General features: G+C 42.8%; 1 protein-coding gene across 1 annotated transcript in view; it reads right to left on the bottom strand.

Moving 5' to 3' along the window:
* The window catches only part of Elp1 (elongator acetyltransferase complex subunit 1), a 58426-nt gene extending 45177 nt beyond the window's left edge, over positions 1-13249 (bottom strand). Inside the window, exons 1-6 of the mRNA XM_057790493.1 lie at positions 13113-13249; positions 7429-7591; positions 6131-6283; positions 4469-4550; positions 3350-3430; positions 1225-1310 (exon numbers count right to left, since the gene is read on the bottom strand). Coding sequence (XP_057646476.1) covers positions 1225-1310; positions 3350-3430; positions 4469-4550; positions 6131-6283; positions 7429-7578 — 552 coding nt within the window. The 5' untranslated portion in view covers positions 7579-7591; positions 13113-13249. The remainder of the gene's footprint in view (positions 1-1224; positions 1311-3349; positions 3431-4468; positions 4551-6130; positions 6284-7428; positions 7592-13112) is intronic.
* Positions 13250-13369: the final 120 nt, after the last annotated feature.

Genomic DNA, 13369 nt, shown 5'->3' with positions numbered 1-13369 from the left:
CAAGCATGCCCATCCTTACCACTTCTTGACGTTTCTCCTACTATCCAGTCCCTCCTCAACGTCTTTGAGAAAAAAAACAAAAAAAACCAACCTTAGCGTTTTCAGTACTCGTAGGTCCCTCTGTCTAGAACACTTTCTGGATAGTGACAAGCTCATGCCTTCACTTCTTCCAGGTCCATAGTCAAATGGCACCTGCTCTGCATGGCTCCCCACATCCCACCTGCTGATATCCAGCACACCCTATCCTGCTCTATTTTCCCTCAGAGCAGTTTTCACTCCTGAATGTCATGTAGGACTGTCTTGGTTAGTAGGGTTACTATTGCTATGATGAAATATCATATCCAAAACAAAGCAAACTGGGGGGAAAGGGTTTATTTGGTTTCCACTTTAAGACTGCAGTTCAGCACTGAAGGAAGTCGGGGCAGGAACCTGGAGGCAGGAGCTGATGCAGAGGCCATGGAGGGTGCTGCTTACTGACTTGCTCAGCCTGCTTTCTTACAGAACCCAGGACCACAAGCCCAGGGATGTCACCACCCACAATGGGCTGGGCCCATCAATCACTAATTAAGAAAATGCTCTACAGGCTTGCCTACAGCCCAATCTTATTGAGGCGTTTTCTCAGTTGAGGCTTCCTCCTCTCAGACGACTTTAGCTCGTGTCAAGTTGACATAAAAGTATCCAGGACAATTACCATCAGTTTAACGTCTGTGCTCTCCCATAGAGTGTGCATGCCACTGCAGATAGCGGGTTTTGTTTCCTATCACGTATTCAATATCTCACACAAAGTGCAGCGTATGTAATCCTTAATAAATATGTTTTAATTAGTGGCAGAACTCATTACAGAAAGCAAGAAAACATGAAGTAACTTCATTGAGCCTAGCAAAGTATCAGCAGGGAATACTGAGGGCTAATGCGACACAATCTAATACCAGACCATTCCCACGAGCGTTGCTTCTGAGTAGGGAATGGGTTTTTAAATCTGTTTCCTGAAAGCTGTACCTTTTAAGTCAAGTAAAGGCCTTTAAGAAAGAAAAATTAATGAGGCAAATTACAGTATTCCGCTGCACAGACAGTGAGAGTGGATACAGTACAATAGGAAAAGAACAGTTTCTCTCTGGGGTGACTCATTTCCAGAGGGCACTGTCAGGAGATATTGGTATGATACTCTCTCAACTATGGGAGAGTGCTCCAGGGATGGTAGAACTGAACAGCTAGCAAACTTACCACCTGCACCGGAAAGGCTGCTTGCCTGCCTTCTGAGCCCTGGAACTGCGTCTCCCTACTGCCCCATCCGAGAGTGACAAACTTGCCTAAAAGACAAGCAATAAGCAGATGAAATCAAAACAAAGTCATTTCATTCATTCTTCATGAAGGTAGTTACGGACAACTCAATATGTTGAGCATCAGTCATTATGTTAAAAACTGAGCTTCACAATGATACACAGCAACGATCTTGAGAGGGTGAGATGCCCTTATCTTGGAAAGCATGACACAAGTCACAAGTCTGACCAAATGATTAGTCATAATGAACTATGAAGAATGTATAAACTATGTCCATGAATCACAGAGCAAATAAATCAAGACAATAGCTAGGAATGAAATTCTAATGTTTAGCTTTCAACCAACCAAGCTTTGTGTTGATGGTGGAAGGGGCTACAGGTCATCAAATGTAGTTCCTCATTAGACTTATCCAAGACTCTGGAAACTCTGCAGTTCCACCAGGGCCCTAGAGTCTTCTAGCACTGTCTGCATCTGCTCCCTAAACAAGGTCAGAAGATTGGAGGATTCTCTGTACACCACTGACTTGAAGCCAGAGCCCTGCATGTATGTACTACACATGCATGGTAAACCTTCACAGCCAGAAAACATCCATGAAAGAATTCACCATCCACACCCACATACCAGCAGGTCTCCATTTTCCTGCTCTGTTACTGATATTCTTATTCTCATCATACAAAAGTTTGGGGTCACACAAACTCTTTTCCTCTTTCTCATGTTAGACATGGATAAAAGGAAAACACAAATGTATACTCCAAAAGTTTCTGAGCTAATTGCAAAAACTGTACCCATATGCTTGATGAGCACTAGTTTCTTCCTGAATCCAGTCCTTCTTCTAGGTCCACACCCATCCTCAGGAACCTACTCGTCACCGTGTCTGTAATCTTTCTAACACACACACACACCACTAAGAGCCGACTTCTTAGAAATAAACAAACAAAATGACCACAGCATATAAACCCCACCAATATCCAAAATCATTTAGCCCTGCACTCCTGTCCTAGCGTCCCAGCATGCTGCCTATGCCTAGGTCCCTGAATAAAGCTTGGTGCCCATAGGGAACAACTGCCTTGGTCTAGTGCTCTACTCTTAATCTTTGTCTATCAAATATCAATCACAAGGTAACTGAGACTCAGCTCAAGCCTCTAGCTACCCTCAATCTCCAGTGACGTTTTCTCCTCTCTTATGGCTCCCCTAATACTTACACATCAAATCATCACTGAACCTGTGCCATACGCTCCAAGGGAAAAGTGAACAGCTTAACAGTGCTTCTAGCACTCACAGCACTCCTCAAATTCATTCTAAAGATTCAGCTAAAAGACACCTCTAGTATTTTTTTGTTTTAGTTTGGTTTGGTTTTTGGTTTTTAAAGACAGGGTTTCTCTGTGTATTCCTGGACACCCTTGAACCTACTTTGTTGACCAGGCTGACCTGTCTCCTGAATACTAGCATTAAAGATGTGCACCCCACCACCCGACTCTGAAGGGATGAAAAGGGCAGTGTTCAAATGCTACCCTGGAGTGGGTGAGGTGTGAAGTCAGACCGTGGTTAACGGCTCAGACACAGCCCTTCACAGTCCTCCTTCAAACAGGTCAGCTGACAGAGCTCCTTACAGTCACAAGTATCTCCTCTCCCTGACCCATCAATATACTCACAGCCTCAGAGGCCAAATGATCTTGGCCAGATCTTAGCAAGAAGAAAAATCTGAGAGTCACATGGAAAGTGAAGATTCTGATTGAGCTGGCATGGAGAAAACACTGCCTTCTCCCACACTATCTCTTTCTTGTGGTCTATGAAACTGTACTCCAAACGTGCTCTTCTTATTCTAACTTGAAAAATACTTTTCTTGTAATTCTCACCTAAGTCTTTCCTGAGGTTTAAGTAATGTCCAGGAAACCTTAAGCACAGAATACTGAGAAAGCCACCTCTCAGATCTGAAGAGACAGGGGGTTTATGTCTGCTACGAACTGGGATGACTGAAGTTCTTTGGGCATATGACAAGTATTATGCATAAGAAAATGAGTAAAACTGAAAAACTTCAGGTTAGAGCATGTTTCAGAGCAATGCTTACCTTCACCAAAATCTTCCTGGTGGATCTGCTGCTCTGCAATCACTTCAAAGGCTCTTGTCATCATAATCAGGGTCTGCTGACCTTTGGGGAACAAATCAAAAACTTTCTTGTTCCTGTAATAAATCAACCATTCCAAGTGTCTAGAGCACTGGAAGGTACACAGAAGATACAGAAGACAAAGGGATCTACATAGCACTAGCACTCAGAGGAGTTACGGTTAGACGGGGTGGAGAGACACAGCATACTAACTGCTCTGGAGCACGAGCTCCAGCGGGCCCGTCACCAGATGCTGTTCTTAGCGACTGACTGTATGGAACCCAACGTGAAAGTCCTCAGAGCCCCCCTCTGTACTTTGAAACCTCCTAGTTTTCCAAGACACTTCTGCAGAAATAAATTGAACTTCTCTGAAAAAACGAGTATCAAGGGAAAAGAAAAGCAGGCACCCAGAAGAGCTGTGAAAAGGTGTTTACAGACAGGCAGGACGGCTCGATTGTTACCCCAGGCCTGACAACCCGAGCTTGATCCCTAAAACCCATGTGGTGAGCTGGCTCCTGCAAGTTGTCCTGTGACCTCCACATCCACTCTGTGGCATGTGCACCTACACCCATGGCCTGGGCGTTACCATAGAGGTCCCTAATTAGCAAAATGAATCCAAGAGCAAGCAAAGACAAGAGGCTCATGCAGAGTCTAGGAGAGTTCTGTAAAGGTTTCTCAAAGAATGGGAACTGGCTCATGAAAAAGAGTAATCAGAAGGAAAATCTGTGGAGGCTTAAAGGGCTTAAAAAAGGTTAAAACTCAACTGCAAAATGCATACAAAATCAACAAATGTGAAGGAAGCTGCTGAGCGCACTCCTGCGTTTAGAGTGGGTTAACACTGCTGACACTGATGGCTCCCACTGTGAACTCAGCAGATCCCTCAGCTCTCAACCCTGCTTCTCAGTCCCAAAGGCTATAAAGCTGCACAACAACTGGTGTGCTAGCAGAGAGATAAGACTTAAGAATAGATTAACTTGGCATTAATCTGCTATCACTGTTCCAAGAAGTTTCCGAACCCATGGAGACTGTATGACATCAGGAGCAAGTGTTACACTGCCAGTTAGGCACCAGTGACAACTTTACCTGTGACAAGCAGCACCAGTTCTTGATCAGGACTCCAGCTCATGACAGAGATGCCATTGGCCACGCTCCCAACACATTCCAGCTGCATCAGAGAAGAATATCAAAAACGGATATGATAGTTAGAACACCATTGCCTGAATGAAGATTTACTATGGTCTCAACCAAAACAATCAAAATGCAAAACCCAAAACTGAAAAGATCCACGAGATGTGCCTTCAGGAACAGCTGTTGAGACACCGGACACAAAATTAAGCATAGTGAGTAGAAGGAACACAAGTCTCATGAATGAGATAAAGCAATGCTGCTCGAAAAGGCTTGTTACTATTAAGGTCCTTGGGAAATAAAGTGAATCTAAGAGCAAGATCTCTGTGATTCTGAGGCCGACCTGGTCTACAGAGTGAGGCACAGGACAGTCAGGACTACACAGTGAAATCCTGTCTTGAAAAAACAAAATAAATAAATAAATTGCATTAAAGAACCCCAAATAAGGCTTGGCATAATATAACAATTAGTAATTACAAGCTGTAATTATTATCTCACTATTAACACTGCACCTCCCATGACACAAGCAGAGCGGAAAAGATGACAGCTGACAGCCACAGCTCAGCTCGGGGAGGCAGAGGGCGACTGCTTTGAGTTCAAGCCCCAGAGCCTGCACGGCATAAGGAAAGGACCGACTCCCACAGCTTGCCCTCACCTCCACATCTACCACGGCATGGCCTCTCACGCACTCACCTTATCTTACACACACAAAAATAATAAATTAACTTTTTTTTTTTTTTAAAGAAAAGGGGTCGAAAGACAGGTCAGAGGTTAAGAGTACTTTACCAGAGCACCCAGCTTCAATTCCCAGCACCCACAGAGCAACTCACAATCATCTGTAACTCCAGTTCAAGGGATCTGAAGCCTCCTCTGGCCTCCACAGGCACCACACACACATGTGGTACACAAACACATGCAAGGAAAACACTCATACATATAAATTTTAAAAAATTAGGAAAAAAAAAAGATAAGAAAGGCAAGCCAGCACTTAAGAGGCAGAGGAACTCTGAGAGTTTGAGGTCAGTCAGGAATACACAGTAAGACCCTGTCACAAAGAAAAAAAAGGGGGGGGACAAAATAGAATGAAGTAAAAAAAAAAAAAAAAAGGAAGGAAATCCATAAAATGAGACTTATTCTAGAGTGAAAAGATAATAGGCTGCAGTCTAACTGCCCTCAGGTCCCACACTATGTTTCCAGCGCACTGCTGTACGAGATAATTAGTATAGTAATACATACATATCATGCATGCAATAGTGTGAGCTGTGGGGCTTGTATTAAAGGACTCTAAATTACCAATCAGAATTCGTAACAGAAAACGTAAATCAATTAAAGAATTCAGACTTCCTCAATTGAGAAATTCAGGTAAGAGGTAGAATATCACAAAAGTTTTTATTCAACTTTTAAGTTCTAATTTGCAATGTAACATCCCAATTGTCTTATCTGATAAATACAGGCAGTAGACTTAACTAAATTTGTTTTTTTAACTACTGAAATTAAGGTAAGGCCATTTAATTTCCAAGTGTTTCAATACCATGGCTATAAATTAGAAGACCCAACACAAAGTGAGTAAAAGCTCAGCTAGGCTACCTGACACTTCCTCCTCACCGGCCCTTAACCCACCTGGCGGGTGCTGAGGTTGCAGAGGATGACATCCCCAGAGGCAGTGGCTACACACACGGACTCCTGATCCGGCAAGCCCTGAATGCCCACAATGCAGCCACTCCCATCCTCTGGAAGAAAGCGTTCTGCCACCAAAGAAATTTCAGTCTTCACCTTTCACAAAAACATACACGTAAGCAGATTAGTGTTTACATTCAAGAGCCATCTGGTTTCCAGAAATAAAATGTTTCTCCCTAGATTAAAACCCAAACTTTCATTTCAAAAATGATACAACTCTATTGTCTTTAACAAGAATAGCTGATTTAACCTTTTTTTTTGCAAAACAAATGCTAAAAAAATAGGGTCTCTTTAAAAATATCCAACAAAAAATAAAGCTAATTACTATGCCCCTTTTAAAAATACTTATTTATTTATTTAATGTACATTGGACTTTGCCTGTATGTATATCTGTATGACAGTGTGAGATCCCCTGGAACTAGATTTACGTTGTGAACTGCTACATGGGTGCTGGGAACTGAACCCAGGTCCTTTGGAAGAGCAGCCAGTGCTCTCAACCTCTGAAACAAGACATCTCTCCAGGTCATGACTATACTCTTTATGCACTTTTTTTTTGTCAATGGAGAGATCAAATCCAGGGCCTCTACCATTGGGCTACATGCCTAACCCCCTAAATACAGTTTCCTAAGATTTCTACAATGCGGGCAAAGACAATAATTCACCTAAATAAAACACATGAGTAGCAACAAATAATCAAGGAAACATTGAAATTAGCTTACAATTTTCAGAAATATCCACAGTCAGTTCAAGCACTAAGAACTGGGATTTTAGTCCATCTGGGTTAGAAGCCTAAACATGCTTAAAAGGCTGCAAGTCTGGGGTATGGGATTTCAAATCCCAGCACCACAAAAAAAATAAAATGTAAAAGGCCCATGGACAATATTCATGTGCATTCCTAATTGATCACTATTATAATGCAAATTCACAGTAGGCAGGGCAAAATGTGAGGTGACCCACATATAAACTATAAGGTTTTGCCAGCTTGTCTTACAAGATCAGCAGAGTTCAAAGTTGGCTACTATTTAAGTTCTATCTATAAGGTTTTGCCAGCTTGTCTTACAAGATCAGCAGAGTTCAAAGTTGGCTACTATTTAAGTTCTATCTAGTAAGCCTTCTACAAAAAGCAATGAGGTCAACTACGCAGGAATCCGCGAATTACTTTGGATACAGAGGGGGACTAGCGGGGAGAAGAAAACAAGCACAGGCCAAGCCAGGAGCTGGCATCTTCTTGGGTGACTTACTTCTCTTTGCTCAGGATCCACTTCAATCAGCCCACATTCGGAGCCAATGAGCACTGTCCCCCGTTCAGTTCGGAGACAGAAACACTGAGGTTTCCCTCGTGCTGGAATATCCCTAAATTCCAGAATGCGGAACAACTTCAGATTTCTCATGATGAAGCAATTTCTGAAGAAAAACAAATATCCCTTGATGAAACATGAATGCCTACAAGAAAGAGTGACCTTAAAGTGATAAATGGCCATACTCATCTCAAGCATGATCCATGGAGTAGAGGTGTGGTCATTATAGTAACAGGGTACTTACTGTTCACACGAACACACCAGCACATACACAATCACACTCTCATCCTAGAGGGACCAGCTTTACACACGGCTTAAGTGGATATTAAATTATATGTCAAATCTGGAGACATAATCAAATGATAACCACAGTATAGACTATTACTGTTGCCATGATCAAATCATCATATTCCATATCCCTCTCCATGAACTTGGATTCTAATCATCAAAATCTATGCTGCCCTGCGTCCAAAGAATCCAGGATATGGATTCTATAGCAAATTAATAGGACTCACTTCTCCCCATTATCCGTCTGTAACTGTGACTACCTTCCCACCAATTATCCTTCACGTTTACAGAGACCCTGGGTCCCTGTCTCTGGTACGAGCAGAGCCAGCCTCATCACTGCCATCCCTGAGGCAGGAGCAATAATCAAGTATGCTACATGTCCAGACACAGAAATCCAGCCCCAGGCCTCATCTGGAGTTCCTGAGTTTGAATACTAGTATTACAGGGACATTCTCCCAAGAGTTAGGTCCTGATGATGGCACATGCTGAAGGCTTCCCTCAGCCTTCTAAATTCAGCGTTCCCTTCACTTTTTCTTTCTCCAATAGTTATTTAATTAATTCTTCATAATAAATCCTGCTGAATAAATCCTTCATAATACTCTATGGTCTCTACTTTTCTGATTGGACTCCAACAGATGAACACAGCAAAACAATTTGAACTTTTTTTTTCTTTGCTTTCTTGAGACAGGCTTTTTCTGTAGCTTTAGAGACTGTCCTGGAACTTGCTCTGTAGACCAGGCTGGCCTCAAACTCACAGAGATCCACCTGTCTCTGCTTCCTGAGTGCTGGGATTAACGGCGTGCACCACCATCACCCAGCACAATTTGAGTTTTTAAAAATCACTGAGTTCAGGTCTGGAAAGAAGGCTGAAAGGTTAATTGATGTGGTATTCCCCTCTGTATGCTATGTTCTATTACTATTGGTTAATAAAGAAGCTGCTTTGGCCTATAGCAGGGCAGAATATAGCCAGGCTGGAAAAGATATATAAAGGAAGCAAGCAGAGTCAAGGAGACGCCATGTAGCTGCCAAAGGAAAAAGATACCAGTTGCCAGTCAGAACCTTCCCAATACACCACACATCTCATGGCAGTAAACAGGTTAATAGAAATGGGTTAATTTAAGATGTAAGTGTTAGCTAGAAATAGGCAGAAGCTATTGGCCAAGCAGTGTTGTAATTAATATAGTTTCTGTGACTCGGGTCTGGGCAGCCTGGAACAAATGAGCAGTCTCTGGTTACAAATTAGCACACCGAGGTGGGGCAGCTACATCCACAGAAAACCTGAGAGAGCTTGGGAAAAAACTCTAGACACAAAAATACAAGAGTTTAGCGCAGCTTCTTGGTAGCCACATTCCCCCCGCTGGATGGCTCTCTTTGCTGGTGGTGAACAGGAGCTCCATGGCTCCTTTAAGAGAGGTCTTCTGTGCAGCTTCTTTAGGGGCGGGCTTCCTGGTTTGTGCTAGTTGCACGAACAGCTCTGATTCTTTCAGGAGACTGAGCACTTAAATGGGGGTCTGTGAGTAGCGTGTTACAATTGCTTAATGGCGAAGTAGACCCACTGTGACCCTTGAGCTGGGGCAATGTGTATGCTTTCTGAGACGGTGAACATGCCTCCACCATGTTGGACTGGGTGAAGCCAACAGGCAGGGCCACGGAGTTGGTCCTAGCCATACCCACTTAGCATTTAAAAGAAAAAAGCGTTCTTGGTCAAAAAATAATTACAGATATGCATGCAATAAAGACAAATTCAGATGGAAAAGCCTCCTAAATGAGTCGCAGTGTTGGATAAATGTACATACTCTTGAGAGAGAGAGGAGAAAGAGCATAGACAGCTATAATATAAAAGAGTACAAACAGTCATAGATTAAAGGAGTAAAAATAATAACTATTAAAGTGTAGAAAAAGTAATAGAGGGGCTAGACAGATAGCTCAGAGGTTAAGAGCACTGACTGTTCTTCCATAGGTCCTGAGTTCAATTCCCAGCAACCACACAGTGCCTCACAACCATCTGTAATAAGATTTGGTGCCCTCTTGTGGCCAGCAAGCATACAGACAGAACACTGTATAAATAATAATAAATCTTTAAAAAAAGAAAAAGTAATAGAGTAATAAAAGTAAGCCACATAAAGATGGAATACACAGAGAGTCTGGATTATGTATATTATTGTGTTTTCTTTTAATTTTTTGACTGTGAATGAGCTAAGTACAGAAAGAGATTTGATTCTGGGGGCTGCTAAGTTAAACCAACATAAAGGAATATTGACTTCAAAATTTGGGCCTAAGGATATATTCTGGAAAAGAGGTTCTGCTTTTGTTTCCACAGAGGATAAAAAGCTGTGGATTCCCTACTGGCTATATGGTTTGATCAAACAAGACCCCCAGAAACAATGGCCCAGAAGGTCCAACATCCACGACAGCTTCAGGACTGCTGGCTGAGATGGACCTACCACATAGGATATCCCTTAAAAGACCTGAGTAACAACACCCCAAATCAGCAGAAAGTAGTCTAAAGAACAATGCCTAAATAACTGTTTATAAATGTTTGCTTACATTTAAAGGGGAATATGCTATAGAGATGAATACTTTGCATTGATATAGATCTTGGTCCATTGATTTTTTTTAAATCAATTTTTAAAAAATATTTATTTATTATGTATACAATATTCTGTTTGCATGTATGCCTGCAGGCCAGAAGAGGGCACCAGACCTTATTACAGATGGTTATGAGCTACCACGTTTGGAAGAGCAGGCAATACTCTTAACCACTGAGTCATCTCTCCAGCCCTATTGAGACAAATTGAAGGTCAATTTTGTTATATGTATTTTTCTGCTCTTGATTAAGGTATTGTGTTTCTGCAGCTCATTTAAAAATGTAATGCATAATTAAGAAATACAGGCTAATAGTCATCTATAATAGTCAATTTTGAAGTCATGTTAGTTAGGTTTTCTAGATGTACAGATATATTTCCGATGGATAGTTATTCTTCAAACCTTTCAACGACTAGCAGAATATGGCATTTAAAATGTTTAAAAACTTAGGACTTTTCATGACAATGAGACACATTTGCTCCTGGCAGCACCAATCTACTTCAAGAGGATGATGGGCATTGAAGAGGCTCCTTATGGAGTTGGTTAGCTATTTGGGCAAGAAACTGCTCTTTCCTGGACTGTTTGATGTTACACTATATAAACTGGATATGCAGGACCTGTAGAAAAATGACTGCTAAAGTTGCCCGAAGAAGGTAAGATGGTCCTTTGGGGTTCCTGCTTTATGAAAGAGTCTGCCATACATTCTGCAGGACACAGAGGAAAGTGACTGACTGAAATTTAGGCAGACCTGTCTTTGAAATTTTCTTCTTCATGGAAAAGTCTGCCAGATACTATAGGCCAGTAGGCTGAAGATGGATACCCCAACAATACAAAAGAACTGTGGGTTCAGGCAGCGAGATGTCTCTGTCAATTCTAGAACTTTGGAAGTTGCTTACAATGCACTTTCTGTTACTTAGGTAATATTATATCCTTCTGGGGTCTTTGATGGAGCTGAAGAATAGTTATAATTATAGTTTTACTTAGTTATGATAAAAGATAGATACAAATATTATAACTATAATTCTTGCTTGATACCTGTTTTGCTATATATAATTTTACTATGTTAAAAATTAAAACCTTCCTTTTTATTTAGACAGAAAAGGGGAGATGATGTGGGATTCCTCTCTGTATGCTATAAATATGTTCTATTACCATTGGTTAATAAAGAAGCTGCTTCAGCCTATAGCAGGGCAGAATATAGTCAGGCTGGAAGAGATATATAGAGAGAGTAGGTGGAGTCAAGGAGACGGCATGTAGCTGCTGAAGGAGAAAGACACCAATTGCCAGTCAGAACCTTACTGGTAAACCATGAGCCTAGTGGCAATACACAGGTTAATAGAAATGGATTCATTTAAGATGCAAGAGTTAGTTAGAAATATGTATAAGCTATTGGCCAAGCAATGTTGTAATTAATATAGTTTCTGTGTGATTATTTCGGGTCTGGGCATCCGGGAACAAAAGAGCAGTCTCTGTCTACAGTCAATGAGTACTGGCTGCTCTTCCAGAGGATTTGAATTCAATTCCCAGCACCTACACAGCAGTTAACAACCATCAACAGCTCCAGTTCCAGGAGATCCCATGCCCTCTTCTGGCCTCTGTGGGCATGAAATGCAAGGAAAGCCCATTAATCTCCCTAATGCCCCAATCCTTTTAGCATCCAAACTGACTTCTCTGAATTGTCATCCCCATAATCCTCACTTCTTTAATTTTCAAAGGAACATAGCCCTGTACTTTCCTAAATGCTTTCAAAGATAGGAAAAGAGTATCTTCCAGGATCATAAGCTGTTAATATCCTTCCTCTGGCACCTCCATCTCCAACTCCCCTGGTTCCATGAATTTAACTTTTCCCCATCCACGTATGTGCTGAGGGTCCTATCATATAACCCCAGTCATGTCCGGGTAGTCTGACCACGGTCCATTTTCTCCCCTTGCTCTTCTTCTACCCACCTTCAGGCTAATCGTTCAGAACAGGAGGCATACTAGATGCCTAACTAAAAGGAAAATTAGAGAAATCTATATACCTAGCTGTAACTGAACAAACAAATCCAAACTGAACATGAAACTCAGTATCTCCTAATGTTATCATAAGGTGGCCATTACAAGCACATGAAATGCAACCTGAAAAAACAAAGGATCTGCTATTCTTTTACCAAGTGACAACTCATCCTAGCCTGAGACTTATTGTCACCTGTTTCCACAAGCTAAAATTGCCTCTTTTTCACTCTTTCACATTGAGGTATTTACTGGTTGTCATCACGGCTCTCATTATACAAACGCATCCTTTACGCAATATCAACGATCCGTTATGCGACGTCCATCAAAATTTGCCAAATGTTAGGCCCGAAGACAAAAGACTACGCAATCACTCCACAGAAATCACGGCTTAGGCACGCTAGCTAAGGAAACCCGAGATACAATACGCCACAGAAAATCTCAGATGCGAGAAGGGACCCGCAGCAAGGCGCTGAAGCCTCCATGATGGTCTAACAAATTCCCGAAAGAGGTTTTATCTACACGCGGCAAGGAATCCATGCAGCTGGGGGTGGGGATCCACAGCCCAGGCAGCTGTGCCCCCAGCGCTTCATGATGGCCTCGGGGAACAAGCGTGCAGAAAGCACCCGACACTCGAGAGGGGCGGTCCAGGCCTCTGCACGGGCAGAAATGCGTGGCTCGCCCCTGCACTAGGGCCGTCCTGGATTTGCTGGGCCTGGCCGCGCGCAGCGGCTCGGGCGGGATCGCCCGCAAACGCTCACCTGAGACGCCCTCGCAAGACTAGGCCGTCGCCTCGGTCTGCGGCCCCGAGCTCTCACGACGCACTGGGTTTGGGAGGAATCCGCCACCGCACACAGGCGACAGAGACTCGCACCACTGATGGGCGAAACCCGTCAGCTTGCGCAAGCCAGGCGCAGGCGCAAGCGCGGCGTCACTAGCGAGGCGCGTGGGCGGCGTGACGTCACCACGTAGGCGTTGCCGATCGATCGGGCCTCTCTTCTGTCGCTAGCGGGAACCT

This window comes from Chionomys nivalis, chromosome 16, assembly GCF_950005125.1.
Source record: "Chionomys nivalis chromosome 16, mChiNiv1.1, whole genome shotgun sequence".
NCBI lineage: Eukaryota > Metazoa > Chordata > Mammalia > Rodentia > Cricetidae > Chionomys > Chionomys nivalis.
The sequence above is the reverse complement of the archived record's forward strand: the minus strand, read 5'-3'. Positions and strand labels throughout refer to the sequence as shown.